Raw genomic sequence first — 17,477 nt, 5'->3', positions numbered from 1 at the left:
TCAATTTTTCTTTTCTTTTTTTTTTTTTTAAAGATTTTATTTATTTATTTGAGACAGAATGAGAGAGAGAGAGAGAGCACGTGAGAGGGGGGAGGGTCAGAGGGAGAAGCAGGCTCCCTGCCGAGCAGGAAGCCCGATGCGGGACTCGATCCCAGGGACTCCAGGATCATGACCTGAGCCGAAGGCAGTCGCTTAACCAACTGAGCCACCCAGGCGCCCCTCTTTTTTTTTTTTTAAGATTTTATTTATTTATTTATTTGACAGAGACACAGCGAGAGAGGGAACACAAGCAGGGGGAGCGGGAGAGGGAGAAGCAGGCTTCCCGCTGAGCAGGGAGCACGATGTGGGGCTTGATCCCAGGACCCTGAGATCATGACCTGAGCCGAAGGCAGACACTTAACCGACTGAGCCACTCAGGCGCCCCTGTACCTCAATTTTTCTTATCTGGAAAATGGGAGGCAAAGTACTTGCATCTCCTTGTTCTATAGCGAGGATTAAATGAGTCAATGTAGGTGAAGGGCTTATAAAAGGACTTCGTAAAGTAGGGATTAATATACGTAGGTAAATAAGTTATGCAAATGAGCTCCTGTGCCTTGGGATAAAATTTCAGTGACAGCTTCATATACGGAAAAAAAAAAAGTATGTTTAACCTCAAATAATTTAGCTTGAAGATGATGTTTTTGGAAAACTAGGTTAGGTGACTCAGAAGGATCTTTTAACAATGAAAAAGACACTATCTCCAAAATGCTCATAGAGAGTCTGAATAAAACAGCTTTATGAAATGGGAGTATGTGGACAAAAGCAATTCTAAATTAACATATTATCTTCCACATGTGCTTTAAAAAATGTATCTATATGGGGCGCCTGGCTGACTCAGTGATTCTTGATCTTGGGGCTGTGAGTTCGAGCCCCATGTCGGGAGCAGATATTACTTAAAAATACAATCTTTAAAAAAACGTATCTATAACTAAATTATTGAATATTATAAGCAGCCATGAAACTATTTTATGTGTGGTCCTAAATATTTTATTATATTTATATATTGATATATTTTATATATTTAGTTTACATGTTTATACAAACATACACATCCAGGAGTGCCTTGATGGCTCAGGCAGTTAAGCGGCTGCCTTTGGCTGAGGTCATGTTCCTGGGGTCCTGGGATTGAGCCCTGTGTGTATGTGTGTTGGGGGGGTGTCCCTGCTCAGCGGAGAGTCTGCTTCTCCCCCTGCCCCTCGCCCTGCTCATGCTCCTCTCTCAAATAAATAAAATCTTTAAAACAAACATACATACACACCTATAAAAAGTCTTGTTTGAATTCTTATCATGGGGAAAAGGGGTTTTTTGTTTGTTTAGGGTTATTATATGTCCAGGCATATTTTCTGAGCACGTACTATGTACTGGGCCCTGGGTGGGGCTCACAGTATCTCTGCTCCCCCAGAATTCTCAGTTCACTGTGGGGGACAGAGGAGGCAAGCCGCTAGGAAAAGGGTCTGACGTGCCCTGGGACAGGTGCTGGGGCAGGGAAGAAGCATGCAGTCAGTGGAAGGTGAGCCCAGTGTGGGCTTGAATGAGCTTCCCCAAGGACGATGGCATGTCTGTGTTAAGACCTGAGAGGTGGTGTTATGGGTCCCTTCCAAAAACATGTTGAAGTACGAACCCCAAGTATCTGAGTGTGACCTTATTTGGAAATAGGGTCTTTACAGAGGTAACCAAAGCAAACTGAGGCCATTAGGATGGACCCGAATCCACTGACTGGTGTCCTTATAAAAAGTGGAGATGTCAACACAGAGACACACATGTAGGGAGGATGCCGTGTGAAGATGAAGGCAGAGAATGGGCAGATGCATCTACAGGCCAAGGAATCACCCGCCGCTGGGAGAGTGGCCAGAACAGATCCCCCTTCACAGCCCTCAAAAGGAACCAACCCCACCAACACCATGATCTCAGAAGTCTGACCTCCAGAACTGTGACACACTGGGTCTAGCGCGCACCCGGGGGAAGGACGGCCAGGTCAGCTGCCACGTGGAAGAGCCTAACGGGGCCTGCAGGGCTTGCCCCTCTGGCCACCCTAAAAAGTGGGGGCCTTGCAGATCTCACGGGGTTGTATGGCAGCGAGATCAAAACGAGATGCATGACTCATGCGTTCACCGAAGGAGCACCCAGAATGCCAGGCAGCTTGCAGGTGTCTTGTCACTAAGACAGCGGTGCCTGCTTTCAGGGGAACAGAGAAAGTGACAGGGTGACGGCGGGGGTACATACAGCTGGGAAGGCCCATCTGAGGAGGTGGCATCGGACCAAGCCCCTGCCCCGAGATGGCTGCAAGATCTGGGAGAACACTCAGGCCATTAGAGAACCCCTACATTGGCCCCGAGCTTGGCCTGGCCTTGGCAAGCAGGAGGAACAGCGGAGGCTGGTGTAGTAGAGAGAGCGAGGGGCAACGCGGGAGGAGGGGAGGGCAGGGGGAGAGGAGGCCGATTGTGCAGGGTCTGGGCAGGAGTGTGGGCATAGCACACGCCACACAAACACCTGGTACCATCGGTGTGCTTGGATCATCCATCCCCGGAGTGGGGGAAGCCGCTGGAGGTTCCGATCAGGAGAGCAGAGGCTCAGAGCCTGGGGCTGCCAGTGATGTTTGTGAACTGGATTCTTGGTGTGAGCTCCCCAGGCTCACCTGCCGACATCTGCAGGGACCAGTTTCTCTCTCCTGACACCTTTCTCCTTCTGAGCTCTGTCACCCCTACATCTGAAGGGCCCATTCAGGTCATGAAAGACGTTACAGAGAACCGGATGGAGGAGGGCAGAATCCCCCTCCCCCGGAACCAGCTCTATCCCTTACCGGCTGCTGTGCCTTATCTGTAAAATGGGGTGAGTAACAGGTCCACCTCACGGACCTGTTGTGAGGATTCAGGGAATTAATTCACATCTACAGGAGCTAAGAACCGAGACTGGTATACAGTGAGTACTCAGTAAATACAAGATACCATATTCTCCTAACGTGAAACAGAAATCCTTCCCTAATGCATATTCCTCTCCTCTCTTTTGCCTCTCCGCACTCAAACGAGCGGAGCACACAGTTTCCCTCCAATTCTGCCCTCCCCTTCTCTCCTGCACCCTTGAGGGACCTCCATGAGGCTCACAGCCCGTCAAGCTTGGGCTCCCGGGACACACGCTCGCCTGGGCCCCTCCTTATACTCTCTGGACACTGAGGGCTCTCTGGTCCCGTCCTGCAACTCCCCCTCCTCTCTACCCACACTCCTGGCCTTGGGTGTGCCTCCAGCCTCGTGCCTCTGTGCTGACAACACCCCAACTGCCCTCTCTAGCCTGACCCTCTCCCCTCAGCTCCAGACTCCGGACCCAGCCGCCTCCTTCATGGCTTCTGTGCCTCGTGAACGCAACTCACCCGGGACTGAGCTCGGGGGCTCTTCCCCAACCAAGCCTGCTCCTCGCTCAGTCCCCATCTCAGCTCAAGGCCAGTCTGCCCTTCCGGTTATGGGACCTGGGGTGTTCTTCAATCTCACCCTTCCCCGCAGCCCACATTCGGTCTGCCAGCCAACCCCGGCTGCTCCCGTTTAAGCATATCCATCCTGAAGCCAGCCCCCCTCCTCCTTGGCCTCCATCCTGCTCCGCCTCCCCCAGACCCCATCTCTGCCACGGCAGCTCCTTGGAAGCCGTGCCCCTCAGGCCGCCAAGGGACGCTCTGACCTCCCAACTAAGGGTGTTCTGTCCACAGCTGTACCCATGGCACCCTGCCGAATGAGCCAGTGAGGGGTCACCAACCCCGCCCCGTGCCCAGAGACGCCTGGCTCGGTTCCTGCAGCACCTCGCTGGGGGTCTGAGCACTTACTTCTTTGGGTCGGTGAAGGGGAGCGGCCGTGGCGGGGGCTCATCTGTCCTCTTCCATCCCGCCGGGTGCTTACTGTGTACGGGCTGCTTGGAGAAGAAGGACTTGGGGACAGAGGCGGAGAGCTGGAAGGGGCTGGACTGCGCCAGCTGTGAGGGTCGAGGAGTCTCTGTGCTGGCAGTTTTGTAAACCTGAGCGGGGTAACCAGCCCGCGAGCTCACGTCACTGCAGAGTAAAAACAAGAGAAACAGTTGAATCCATTCCCCGTTTCCCCAAAGCGATCTGTTTAAATTTACTCTTGGGAAACAACAAAGTTCCTTCACACAACAGAGATACAAATACACGGCCCCCAGTCCCACCCCAGGAATGCCCTCTATGCCTCTGTGCGAATCTACAAAAGTCACCATCTGTGGGTGGACACACCCCGAGATTCCCTATCTCCTGGGCACAGCCTACGTAGCTGAAGGTGGGGGTCCTACCTGCTCGTCTCTAGAGAGATCCATGGTTTACAGTTTGCTCGCTCTCTCGCTCGCTTACACTTTCTTCCTCTCCCTCTCTCTCTCTCCCTTTTCCTATGCATTACAAATATACACCTGAATACGATCAGGGAGGCAGGAACTTTTTTGGTGGGGGGAGGAGGAAAATTTTATGTTGTTATGGGATCGCATTAATATATTGTTCTGTAAGTTTTTTTTTTTTTCCTTAAAATAGAGCTTGCCAAGGAGCCCTTTCATTCAAATACTTTGGAGTACCTGCTATACATCAGACAACGTTCCTGCTGATCTAATCTAAAACCACAGCTCATTATCCCAAATGCTTGATTCCCATGGAATTCGTGCTACAATGAACCTCATGCTGCTAACCAGAACCCAACAGTTGGGGACCCAGCTGTTTACTCCCCTAGACAAAGTGACTTTTTGAAACTTTTAAATAAAATTCCAATTCCACTTCAAGTGAGAGGCATTTAATGAGAAAATTGATGCCTTTGGGGTTTAAGTCAATAAATGCTTTTTGATGGTCAATTTAACAATAGGAAGGGGTGGGACTTTTGACTATGATCAAATGAGGAGACCGGCAGATCCTCTCCCCCAAAGCACAAGATTGACAAAACAACCATTTCGGCACTCTGGCCATTGACCAAGGGCACACGACAATCTGAGAGTCATCGATGCTTGAAAAGCCGCTGCACATCAGATGAGAAAAGAGGGAATCTGTGGCATTTTGGCTGGGGCTCCTGCCATCCTCCTGCCCAGCTCAATGCCTAAGGACCTTCCTGCCAAACCAAAATCTTTGGGACAGCGTCAAGCATACGGACATGTGTGCACCGAGAGTTCTGGAAGGAGAGGAGAGAAAAGGGCAGAAGAACAATTTAAAGAAACAATGGCTGAACACTCCCCACATTTGATGAAAAAAATTCACCTACACAGCTAAGAAGCTCCCCAAGCCCTAAGTATGGTAACTACAAAGACATTCATATCCAGAAAAACAGCTCAAAGTCAAACAGTGAGATAAAAACCTTGAAAACCTCAAGAGAAAAAGGATTCATCACATACAGAGAAGCATCAATATAATTAACTGCTGACTTCGTATCTGAAACAATGGTATGGAATATTTTCAAAGTGCAGAAAGAAACAAACCACCAGCCAAGAATTCTGTATCGAGCAAAACTATATCCTTCACATATGAAGGTAAAATAAAAATATTCCCTGATAAACAGACGGAGAAATTGATTGCCTGCTCATCTGCCTGGTAAATTAATAAAAGAAGTCCTCAGGCTGAAAGACAGTGACTCCAGGGGCACCGGGCTGGCTCAGTCCACGGAGAGAGCGACTCTTGATCTCAGGTTGCAGGTTCAAGCCCCACATTGGGTGTAGAGATTACTTAAAAATAAAATCTTTTTTATTTTTTTTAAATTTTATTTTATTATTTTTTAAGGATTTTGTTTATTTATTTGACAGAGAGAGACACAGCAAGAGAAGGAACACAAGCAGGGGGCAGAGGGAGGGGGAGAAGCGGGCCTCCCGCCGAGCAGGGAGCCCAACACGGGGCTCGATCCCAGGACCCTGGGATCATGACCTGAGCCGAGGGCAGATGCTTAACGACTGAGCCACCCAGGCGCCACCAAAATAAAATCTTTTTAAAGAAAGATTTTAAATATTTACTTGAGAGACAGAGCAAGCTAAAGGGAGGGGGAGGAGAGGCAGTGGGAGAGGGAGAAGCAGACTCCCCGATGAGCAGGGAGCCAGGACCCTGGGATCATGACCTGAGCTGAAGGCAGCCGCTTAACCAACTGAGACACCCAGGCGCCCCTAAAAATAAAATCTTAAAAAAAGAAGAAGAAAGAAGAAAATGACTCCGGATGGTGACCTGAATCTATACGGAGAAATGAAAGGTCCAAGACGGTAAATTTGTGGGTTAGAATAAGACTATAGATTTATGTTTCCTTATTTCTTCTCTAATTTCCTTAAAGACATAAGATTGTAAAAGGCAGTAAGAACAGCACTATATTGTTCGGCTTGTAACATATTCGAATGTAATAAAATGACAAAAAATAGCACAAAGGATGGGGAAGGGAATGTGGCTATACTGAGACAAGTTTCTTTCTTTAAAATTAAAAAAAAAAAAAATTCTTTTTGAGAGGTAGGGGAGGGGGCAGAGGGAGAGAGAGAAACCCAAGCAGGCTCCATGCTCAGCAGGGAGCCCAAAGTGGGGGCCTGATCTCATGATCCTGAGCTGGAATCAAGAGTTGGATGCTTAACCAACTGAGCCCCCCCAGGCGCCTCTGGAGAAAAGTTTCTATATTTTACTGGAATTAGGTTACTAGATCTAAATTACACTGTTAAGATGCATATTGTAACTAAAAAAATATGGTCAAAAAATCAAGAGGAATCCAAACAGTACACTAAATTTATTTAATACAAAAGGTGGCAGTAAAGGAAGAACAGAGCAGAGCCCTGGGTGGCTCAGTTGGTTAAGCGTCTGATTCTTGATTTTGGCTCAGGTCATGATCTCAGGGTCATGAGATTGAGCCCTGTGTCATGCTCAGCGTGGAATCAGCTTGAGATTCTCTCTCTCCCTTTGCCCCTCCCCCTGCTCTCACTTTCTCTCTCAAATAAATAAAATCTTAAAAAAAAAAAAAAGGAAGAACAGAGCAAGAAGAGAGTAACCATATGGAAAATAGCAAAATGGGGAATGTAAATTCAATTGTTATCAACGATTTCTCTAAATGTGAATGTTTCAACACCCAAAGACAGAAGATTGTCAGACTGGATTAAAAGAAGCAAGCTCTGACTAGATATGCTTTCTAAGATTTAGCAACATCTATTAATGGGGCCACGGTTACAACCTGGCGGGGGGGATGCCCAGGGAGCCAGGGAGCGTATAACACGAGGAACGGACCTCAGGGTGATCAGGAGGCCTCCCCAGGGAGGCAATGGCAGCTGAGCCAAGAACTGAAGGATGAGTAGCATTGGTCTAACATCTGACCTCCCAGAAATCTGTGCCACAGAAAAGCCTGCACAAGTACTTGTGGGCACATACAAGGATGGTCACCGTAGTGCTGTGTGTAATCAGGTAAGTTAGGGGCGCCTGGCTGGTTTGGTAGGAGGAGTATGTGACTCTTGATCTCAGGGCAGTGGGTTTGAGTCCCATGTTGGCTGTAGAGATTATTTAAGACAATAAATAAAAACTTAAAAGAAAAGAAAGAAAGAAAGGAAGTTAGACCTGGCCTGGGTGTCTTTTAACAGGGGATTAATAGATGTTCCAAGCACACCCTGATGATCAAAAATGATGCAGCCAGTTCGGGGCGCCTGGGTGGCTAGTTGGTTAAGCGACTACCCTCAGCTCAGGTCATGATCCCAGGATGCTGGGATGGAGCCCCGCACCTCTCTGGCAGGCTCTGTGCAGTGTTCAGCAGGGAGTCTGCTTCTCCCTCTCCCTCTGCCCCTCCCCTGGTTCGTGCACTCTCTCAATTAAATAAAATCTTTAAAAAAAACTGAAACAAAATGATGCAGCCAGTTCAAAGAATAAGGTAGGTTTCTTATAAACAAGGACAGATGTTTGAGTGGAAACAGGCAGGGAAAAAGGCATGACTCTGCTCTTTCTTTTTATATATGCACATAGAGTGTAGGATTATTGGTTTTTTTTTGTTTTGTCTTTCTTACAACCGTAGTTTTTTTTTTCTTCCCCAACTGTGGGTCATTAAACCATTTTACTGGCTCTTGACCATTATTAAGGGGAGAAAAAACACCCAAGCCTGACAGATAGGAATAAAAAACATCGGTGTACAGGATGTGAGGTAAGTTAAGGATAATCAGCGTTTTGTGAAACTTCATTCTGGATGTCTGTGCGGGATTGTAACGTAAAGTGCTTCCCCCGTTTTGGGTAACGGTCAAAAATGCTTGAAAGAACTGGGCTGGTGCAGGTCTGGAGGAAAATCTCTGGGGAAGTGTGCACAGACTGGTGATCTCTGGAGGGAGTAATGAGGGGAACATGGGCAGAATACAAGTCCAATGAAACCATACCGGTGGTACAGGGGAAAAAGGCAGTGTACCTGACACCTTAGTCTCCCTGCTTGAGGCAACTGAGACCCATCCTTTCTTCAGCAGACAGCCTGGGCACACACAGCACACGGGTGTGAGAGGGAGTGTGTATGGTTCCCACTTTTTTTTTTTTTTAAGATTTTATTTATCTATTTGAGAGAGAGGGAGAGCGCTTGCACAAGCAGGGGGAGCAGCAGGGGGAGGGAGAGGGAGAAGCAGAGCAGGGAGCGGGATGCAGGTGGGGCTCAATCCTGGACCCCCAGGATCATGACCTGAGCCACCCAGGCGCCCCTCCCGCTTTTCTTTGTAAAATAAATGGCCGCGTATGGTAAGCTTGCTGCGCACCCTGCTCTCCCCGTAACAATATATTCTGTAGATCTGTCCGTGTCAGTCCACACAAGCCCCCTCTCTTTAATGGCCACAGGGGGTCCACTCTATGAATCTATCGCTAGTGATTTTAACCTTTTTACATTTCTCTACTTGGCCATCAGGCACGTTCATTCAGCTTTCGTGAGCTGAAAAAACAAGAGATGATTAAAGAAGGAAGGAGAAAAGACGAATGCCCTTTGCCTCTACCAGCAGGCTCCATCCACTGCCTCCTTCGAGATGCGCTGGACCCTCCTCAGGCCCTGCCCGCAGACACTGTGGGTGTCGGCCTAATCCCCCCTCAACCTGTAAACAGAGGCTGATTTTACTCATCCCTTGCTTGAGGGAGGTGACCTGACACCACCCAGCCCAGGGGGCAAGTCCTGACTGGGTGAGGTCACTTGCTGGGAGGGGTATGGGTGGGTCTGTAACCTATTTCTGGCCAGTGAGATGTCAGGGAGTGCGTCTATGGGTTGTCTGCTGGGTGATTTCTGGGGAAGCTTTCTTCGCTAACAAAAAACACTTGCAGAAAACATCACGTTCTCCTCCATTGGACACCGTGACTACCTGGGTGAAGGACTGCCACCTTGAGATGGAGGGGAACCAGCCTGTAGGCTGATGGAGGCAGGACACAAAACAGAGAAAGAACTTAGGTCTTTGAGTCAATACATTACCCAGTCCCGGGGCCCTCCCTAACTTGGCACTTCATTCCGTGAGAGAACAGACTTGCTTCAGCTGAGCTGGGCTTTTCTGTTACTTGTAGCCAAAGGCATGCCCATGACTGTGTCCCTATCTTCAACTTCTCCAAGACTCAGGAGTAGATGGTCCTTCGCACACAGTATGGCCTCAACACAGAACGATCCCCCGGGATATGCTGTGTCTCTCGACCCAGCCCTGAGGTGGGCGCCCCTTCCCACACATCCGTGGACCATGAGCCCAGGTACCCAGTCCGGGGTGGAGTTTTTAACCCCACCTACCGATCCCTTTCTGAAGCACCGACATGGACAGATGCCTTCCCCGGGCCTCAGCCAGGACTTGAAAAACAAGGCAGCACCATGCGGTGGACGAGAACGCGGGCTGCACCGCTCACCTCACCCTGGGGTTCCAACCCCAGCTCTGAGCGACACACTGCGACCTTAGCTAGGCTCCCTTCCCCTCAGTGAGCCTGTCCCCTCCTCCGAGAAACGAGGGACCAGCAGCACCACCGCCGGAGGTCATGTGTGCAAAGTTGTGAATGGATGTGGTGCACTCCGACCCCACCTGCACCCGGAGAGGCGACGCGCTTATCTGTGTTGTCTCAGGGAGCACTTAGGATTCTGTGCGAGGAAAAGCTTTTGTGGCTTCCGAAAAAAGCTGAAAAAACCATGGGCTGGCTGGAGAAGCCAGATCTACACGCACACGTTCAACACTCCAGTCTTGGTGGGTGGCCCCGGGTGGGCGACAAGCCTTTGGGAGGGAGGGACGGTGCTGGCTATGCGGAGCCCGTGAGCATGGAGCGACCCTGCACTAAGCATCTTCCAGGCGTCCCTTCATTAATCGTCCTGGCAACCCCACAAGGCAGGAGCTACACCAGCCCCAGGTTTCAAGTGGGAAAACTGAGGCCCGGAGAGATGAAATAACTTGCCTTGAGTGATGCAGCTGGTAGGGGATGGAGCCAGGATGCAAACCCAGTCTGGCTCAAGAGACCCTGCTTTTAACCACGAGCCTGTACTTTCAAGGACAACGGCAGTCACGATAAATACGTGGTAAGTGCAAACGAAACCTAGCAGCAGGGGGATATTTTTGGACCCAGCGCCGTCTCAGGCCCCGTGCGAAGTACTTTAAATGCATGATGTTGGTTCATTCTGGCAGCCAGAGACCACAGATCCTATTATTAACCCCATCTTACAGATGAGAAAATTGAGCCTCAGAGAAACTAAGGAGCCTTGTCGGAGATCACAGAGTTGGGACAGCTGTGGAGCTGTTATCTGGACACTGGTAGTCTGAGGCCAGAGTCCCGGAAATAACACTGCTCCCCACCATACCCCTCACTGCTTGGCCTTAACTGCTGGACCAACCTTGCCCTCTCAGCCTGGTGTCTGGCATGGCCTTGAGCGTTGAACCAGTCCCTGCCTGTGGCTGGAGTTATGCTCCAGGGTAGGACATGGGGTCAAACTGATGCAGAATCCAATCAGTGCTCATCACCTCCACCCCATGCCCATCACGGCAGCAACCTCCTCCTGCCCACCCCCCACCACATGCAGCCAGAGGGAGCCTGTGAACACCTGAGTCGGATCACAGCCCTCTTCTGCCCAGGACTCTCTGTGGCTCTGCCTAACTCAGGGTAGAGTCAGAGTCCTCCCCTCTGCCCAGGAGGCCCCACGCCACCTGGCCAGCCCCCTCTGCCCTCAACTCCTCCCACTCACCAGGTTCCAGCCGGGGAAACTCTTTCCAGCTAGAAACATTTTGGCCTTGGGGCCTTTGCACTGCTCCCCACTTTCTTTGAGAGAGCTTGGGCTCCGTGCCCAGACTGACTGTGACTCTCCAAGTGGGTCTCTGTCATGCGTGACCCCGGTGGATCCTGAGGCCCTCGCATTGCCTTTAAGGGTCGTGTCCCCAGAACGGTACCACGGGGACTCCCTCCCAGCCTAGCCTGGGGAAGCAAAACCACGTGCTTCCTGCCTGGCCGTGGCAGCTCCCCGTGGAGCCGAGGGCCTCTGAGTGCCCCTTACAGCTCTGACAAATTGCTCTGGAAACCTAGGGAGCTTTGGAGTGCGTGCTGCCTCAGGAGAGGGCGGGGGGCCAGGTGGCTGCCCGCCTGGGATCACTCGGCCCACTGCGGTGCCCACAGCGGGTGCTGACGCCTGGCCGTGTGCCTGGAAGCTGGGCTCCCATGACGAACGTCTGGGGAGAGCGTCTGCAAAGTCCCTGAAATCATCGATGGGCACAAGCCGCTACAGGCCTCCGTGGCAGGGCTGCAGCACAGGGAGGGAGGGGGCGGGTGTCTCCCTGTTCGGGCACGGCCTGACCCATCCCTCTCCTGGCAGTTCCCGAGTTTTGCGGGTAACTCAATTCCTTCCATCCTTCAAATTGTCCAGAGTAATCTTTTTCAAACCTAAGTCAGATCATGCATTCGCACTCCTCCCATGGCTCCCAACGTCCCTCAGAGCCAAGCCAAATCCCAGCGGCTGACCGTGGTTGGTAAGCCTCCCAGAACCGGGCTCTGGCCTACCCTGCAAAACCGACCTCCTGCCACTCTCCCCCCTTTGCCCTGTCTGCTCCCCCCCTCTCTGGCCACCTGACCATTTCTTAAGCACTGCAGATGAGTTCACCTTCAGGGTCATGGCATTTGCTGTTTCCTCTACCCAGGTCAATCCCTTACCAACTCCTCCGAGAGGCCTTCCCGGCTCTCCGTCCTGTTGGGTTTTTCTCCCCAGACCTTACCAGCCCCCGGCATAGTGAGATCACGTGGTTGCTCAGTTGTCAGTCTGTCTTGCTCTCTCTCCGGGAGAATGTCAGCTCCACAAGAGAAACACCTCTGTTCCCTGCCACGTCACCACGTTTGGAAGTCGCCGGCACACAGTGGGTGCTTTAGTGATAAGAATAACCTTCCTCTCGGGCTGGGCCTGCCCCGCTCTCCTCTTCTTAAGAACCTCACCACTCCCTGTCTACAGCAGCCTCCTGACTCTCAGCTCGCTGCCATCATCCCAGACCTGTGCCTCCCTCCCTCCTTATGTCCTAGCAAAGCCACTTGCTGACACAGTCACAGCTGCTCCGTCCTCCGGCCCAGGTCCCTTCCTTCTCACTCATCTCAGCCTCAGCCCCGTCCCTGATGCTCTGCCTCCAGTCCCATCTCGAGCACCATCTTTCAAAACATAAATCTGCCTCTACTACCCTTGCTGCTGAAACCTTTGTTTGCTGCCCATAGCTCTGAGGATGGAATCCAAATTCTGTAATGTGGCTGACAGGGCCTTGTGTGGTCTGGCTCCTGCTGACCTCCCGAAAAACCTCCCATCAGCTGCCCCCTCAGCTTCTACCCTTGAGCCAAGGAGCATGTGGTTCAGTGACCTGACGGCATCCACCCTCCTTTCCACCTCAGGGCCTTTGCACATGCTGCTCCCTTTCATAGGGACACCCTCTCCACATCCCATCTTTCTTTCTCTCTCTCTTTTTAAAAGATTTATTTATTATTTTAGAGAGTGGGGAGGGGCAGAGGGAGAGGGAGAGAATCTCAAGCAGACTCCCCTCTGAGCACAGAGCCCGATGCAGGGCTAGATCTCACCACCCTGAGATCATGACCCGAGCTGAAATCAAGGGTTGGATGCTTAACTGACTGAGCCACCCAGGTGCCCCTTTCTCTCTCTCTTTTTAATTGCACATAGCTCACATACAGCAAAGTGTACAAAACATATACGTATAACTTAAGAAATAGTCACAAAGCAGACACCATATAACTGCACCTTGGGTCAAGAATATATCATCAGCCCCTCAGAAACCACTCACCTGCTCCCTCCTCCTTGTTGCTTTTATCTTAGAAATGACCCCTCCTCACAGAAACTCCCTTTGCCCCTCAGGCTATAGGTCAGACATTCCCTCCAGCCCTTCCCCACATCCACCCTCAGACCCCAGTGGGTCTTCTCTCCCCAGGCCTTCCCCTAGCACAATCCAGTCATTACTTTTATCATTCTTTGCCTGCTGTCTCCGTGGTATCTGGTCAGTGTCAGGACAGCAGGGGCCCCGCGTGCCCGCAGCACCCAGCAGGGGCCGGGCACACACGGGGCACTTGCTGTGCGAACAAACACAGGGGACTCCGTTACAAAGTACTGGGGAACTAGAGCCAAGAGCAGCTGTGGGGCGCGCATGCCTGCCCTTGAGGAGCCGAGGCTGGGCAGCAGACTGTCCCTGCAGCTCAGCCCAAGTAAGCAGGTTAAGGGCAGCGGTTGCACAAGGTCGGTGGGTGGCCTGGGGCCTTGACAGTGGAGGTGCGCGTGGGCCTCTCGGGGCGCAGGTGCCCAGTGACCGTCTGGGAACTTGGTTCCCCTGCCGAGATGGTAAGGTTGGGGGAGGGCCAGCAGAGCGGGGCCCACAGTGGGACTTGCACATCCTCTCTGTCTGGGACACTCTACCCTCCTGTTCTAGGAAAGCCCCTTCCACGATGGGGTCTGGCCCCTCCTTCAGGCTCCCACATCCCAGGTGCTTCCCTCACCCGGACACTGCCCACTCCGGGCTACCACTCTCTGGGGAAGGGCTTGTCTCCCCTGTTGGACTTTGAGCCCCGAGAGGGCAGGCCTGGGGCTGTCTCAAGTCACTGTGCTGTCCCCAGCACTGCCTGTAATAGGCATGGCCCGGGAGAAACATTCTGATTTAGTTCGTTTTAGAACAATCCCCTGTGATTTCAATGACAGCAGGCTCAGGGTCTACTGCCCACTACTGTCCTAAGGGCCCTACAATCATTAGCTCATTCAGTCTTCACCGCATCCCTAGGAGGTAGAGGCATGCAATGCATCCCCCCATTTTATAGACGAGGAAACTGAGGCCCAGAGAAGTTCAGTCATTTACCCAAGGCCACACAGCCAAGGCAAGGCAGAGGGAGGGCTTGAACCCTGGAGGAGGTCCATCCTCTCATCTACCAGGCAGATGTTTCTTTAAATCAACTCAGTTAATTTTCTTTTCCTTAGCTTGTCCAAGACCATATCTGTAAAAGCAGGGGATTGGCGGAGAACATTTTCCTAATACTCATTAAAGCAAACATATATCCATTTAAAAAAACACATTTTCCTCCTGTACCACCCAAATCACCTCAAGCACCCCATTTTGGGAAATGCCGTTCCACACTAGAGCCTGGTTGCCTAGGAGAAAACTTCGGGAAGCAGCTTAATGAGTAGATAAGAATGATTTGCAATTAGCATCAATTGTCTGTATGCAAATTAACGCTCCCAACCACAGGCCCCTCTTTTGTAGTGGGCTCCTCTCCCATTTTATTCCCTTCATTTCTGGGTTCAGCAAATCCTTCTCTCAGACACAGGGTAATTTTATACCCACCCCCTGGCTTCAGCCACAGTCTACTCCCCAGGGCTGCTGCCTTTATATCATAGATTTCAAAACCCTACAGTTGCTCAGATTCACTAACACGGTCCCATGCCCAGCACAGGGACTAGGAGAACTGAGACCTGGGACCCCCGTGGCACCCAGGACTCTCCTGGTGCAGAGTCCTTCTGGGCGGGTGCACTTTGACATTTGTCTCAGTGATGGCCTGATGGACTCGCCTGCATTTGCTCAGTATCTCTCTCCCGCTCCCACCCCAGCGTCTGTGACCCAACAGATCCCTAAGAAATTATCTGTGAGTGAAACAGATGGATAAATGAATGGACGAAGGAGCTGATCAAAAGTCTGAGAGTTTAGATGATTGAGAACTACCTGTGTGGGGAGGTGGGCTGAGCCAGGGCCTAAGTAAGCTCACTGGGACTTGTGCCCTCTCCATCTTGTGCCCTGAGACCCCTGATTCAGGGAGGTTGGGGACCAGAGCAAGGGGGTGGAGCACTCTCAAACACGGTGGTTTCCAAATCTGTCAGAGAACCACTGCTAAGTCATGAGATCATTTAAGGAGGTATTGAGATGTATTCACGGTCTCAACAGATGAGACTACATCAGAATGCTTCACACACAGGCTAAGTACTGTTTGGGGCATTTTTGCTTCGCTTTTTAAAAAACACAGCTATTTTTGCAGAGACACGGACGAAGGCCACTGTAGGTTGTGGTCAAGGCCTGAGGCCACTGCCTGGGGGCAGGAGTCCTGTGTGGAGAGAGGCCGTAGGTCTGAGGACTGGCAAAGACATCAGGAAACCAGAGAGGAGGACCCCCCGGTATCAGGGTCCTGGGCTGGCCCCTCCGGGGTCTGCACCAGGGATGGCAGCAGCGTAATCCCTGCCTGGGGTCGCAGACCTCGAGGGGACACACGTACCAGAACCACGTGAGCCCTGTGAGGGCAGAAGCGTTTTCCCACCTCCGTGCATTCTTCTGGGAGATGGTTCGCGGCTTTCATCCGATGCTGAAAGCGTATGCGGTCCAGGCCCCAGACTGATGGCTCACCAATGCCAGTTCCTTCTCACTTACTCCCCTGCCTGCCTGCCTGGCCACCAGTGGTTCTCAAAGTGTGGTCCCCGGACCAGCAGCATCACCATCCACCAGGAACTTAACAAAATGCATATTCTCAGGCCCCGCTCTGACCTACTGAATCAGGAACTCCGAGCAGGATCCTGCAGTCTGTGCTCGACGGCCCTCTAGGGGCTGGCAGACTAAACCGTGGTCTTTCAGACCTCCTCGCGACACCGCTTGCTCAAAGGGCTCTGGGAAAGCTTTTGCTTTCTCCAGAGAAAGGGAGCTATAAGAAGCGATCTTCCTCTGTTCTCTGGCCCCATGCCCCCCAAGGGCACCACGGCTATGTCAGACGAGGAAGCTGCAGCTAGTATGATAAGAATGGTGACACAGGAAGGACCGGGGTCCAGGCCTTGAGGCCCTCCCTGAGCTGCTGTCCTAGCCTGGCTCTGCCCTCTGTGGATTTCCCATCAGGGGACTGGGAAACCTGTTTAAGCCACTGTGGGTCAGATGTCCTGTTACCGCCAGCCAAATGCACTCTCCTAACACATTCAGTTACCCTCAGAAAGCATAAAACCACTAGTCTCAAGCAGAGAGAGAAGGAAAGAGAAACAGGGTCGGAGCGCACCAGAGACAGATGAAGCAGCCAGCCAGGGGTTTCTTGCCCTCCACCCAGGGTACCCGAGGGCTGAACGATAGGCAGTAGCGGGTGGTCCACGAGCCTCCCGACTTTGGAAGCAAACTAGTGTGTCAGCACACCCGTCTGCGAGCCTGTATCTAGGGAGGGGAACCCCAATGTCGGGACTGCGGGGGGATGAGACGGCGGTCAGGGCTCCCCGAAGGACCAGGGTAAGGAGCGGTGGCTTACCTAGGCTGCCTGGGCGGGTCGCGGCTCCCCCCTGCCAGGCCCGTTGGGGTGCTGGAGCCTGAGGAGTACAACTTCGGGCGGTAGCCCTTGGTCTGGCCAGGAACTGCGGGGGCCGGCGAGACCTCCCGCCGTCTGTCCGCATGGTGGGACCGCCCAGCGGCCTCCCGTCCGCCCCCACAGAGGCCCATGCTTCCCGGGGGCTTGTGTGGCTTGGCCTGCCGAGGCACCTTGGCCAGCGACACGCAGCTGGGGCTGGAGGTGTAGAGGGTGGTGTCAATGCCACTGTCACTGGAGCCACCCTTGGAGAGGGGGTCTTGCTCCGGCTCCAGGGGGTCCAGGGGGTCCAGCCAGCGGTCGTCGCTGTGGTTGCTGGATGCGTTGCTGGAGAGGGTGTTGCTGCTGGAGTGACTGGAGTACGGAGGCTCCCCCTGGAAGGCGAGACGAGTGTGTCATCCCAGACTCCACAGCTGGGGCGTGGACCTCCCCTCCCGGCGTCCTCCCCACACCTAAGCTCTGGCTCCCTCACTTTTGGCCATGGTACCTTGGGTGAATGACACAGCTCTCCTGTGCCTCATTTTCCACATCTGTAAAGCTGGGTGGGTGATAACCCTGCCTCATGGGGCTGCTCAGAGGGATACACGACCTTACGCATTCAAGGTGCTGCCCACAGCGGAAGCTCAACGCATACAGAGCTGCGCTCCTGGCCTTCCCTCCCGGATCCGCTTCTTCCCCGCCTCAGTAAAGGCACCTCCATCCTGTCAGCCGCCCCACAAGAGTCTTGGAA

At 52.3% G+C, this 17,477-nt stretch overlaps 1 protein-coding gene across 12 annotated transcripts in view; it reads right to left on the bottom strand.

Annotated features, from left to right (window-relative positions):
* Positions 1-17,477, bottom strand: part of SIPA1L3 (signal induced proliferation associated 1 like 3) — a 227,432-nt gene that overhangs the window by 19,299 nt on the left and 190,656 nt on the right. For all 12 annotated transcript variants that reach the window (XM_064581035.1, XM_064581037.1, XM_064581032.1 and 9 more), the window contains 2 exons: positions 16,694-17,121; positions 3,848-4,069 (listed from right to left, as the gene is read on the bottom strand). In XM_064581035.1, the coding sequence (XP_064437105.1) occupies positions 3,848-4,069; positions 16,694-17,121 (650 nt within the window). The remainder of the gene's footprint in view (positions 1-3,847; positions 4,070-16,693; positions 17,122-17,477) is intronic.

The sequence above is a fragment of the Mirounga angustirostris genome, unplaced genomic scaffold, assembly GCF_029215605.1.
Source record: "Mirounga angustirostris isolate CCGP_5_RB_7025 unplaced genomic scaffold, mMirAng1.0.hap1 SCAF_16, whole genome shotgun sequence".
NCBI classification, from domain to species: domain Eukaryota; kingdom Metazoa; phylum Chordata; class Mammalia; order Carnivora; family Phocidae; genus Mirounga; species Mirounga angustirostris.
Note: the sequence above shows the minus strand (reverse complement) of the source record. Positions and strands in the feature narration are given on the sequence as shown.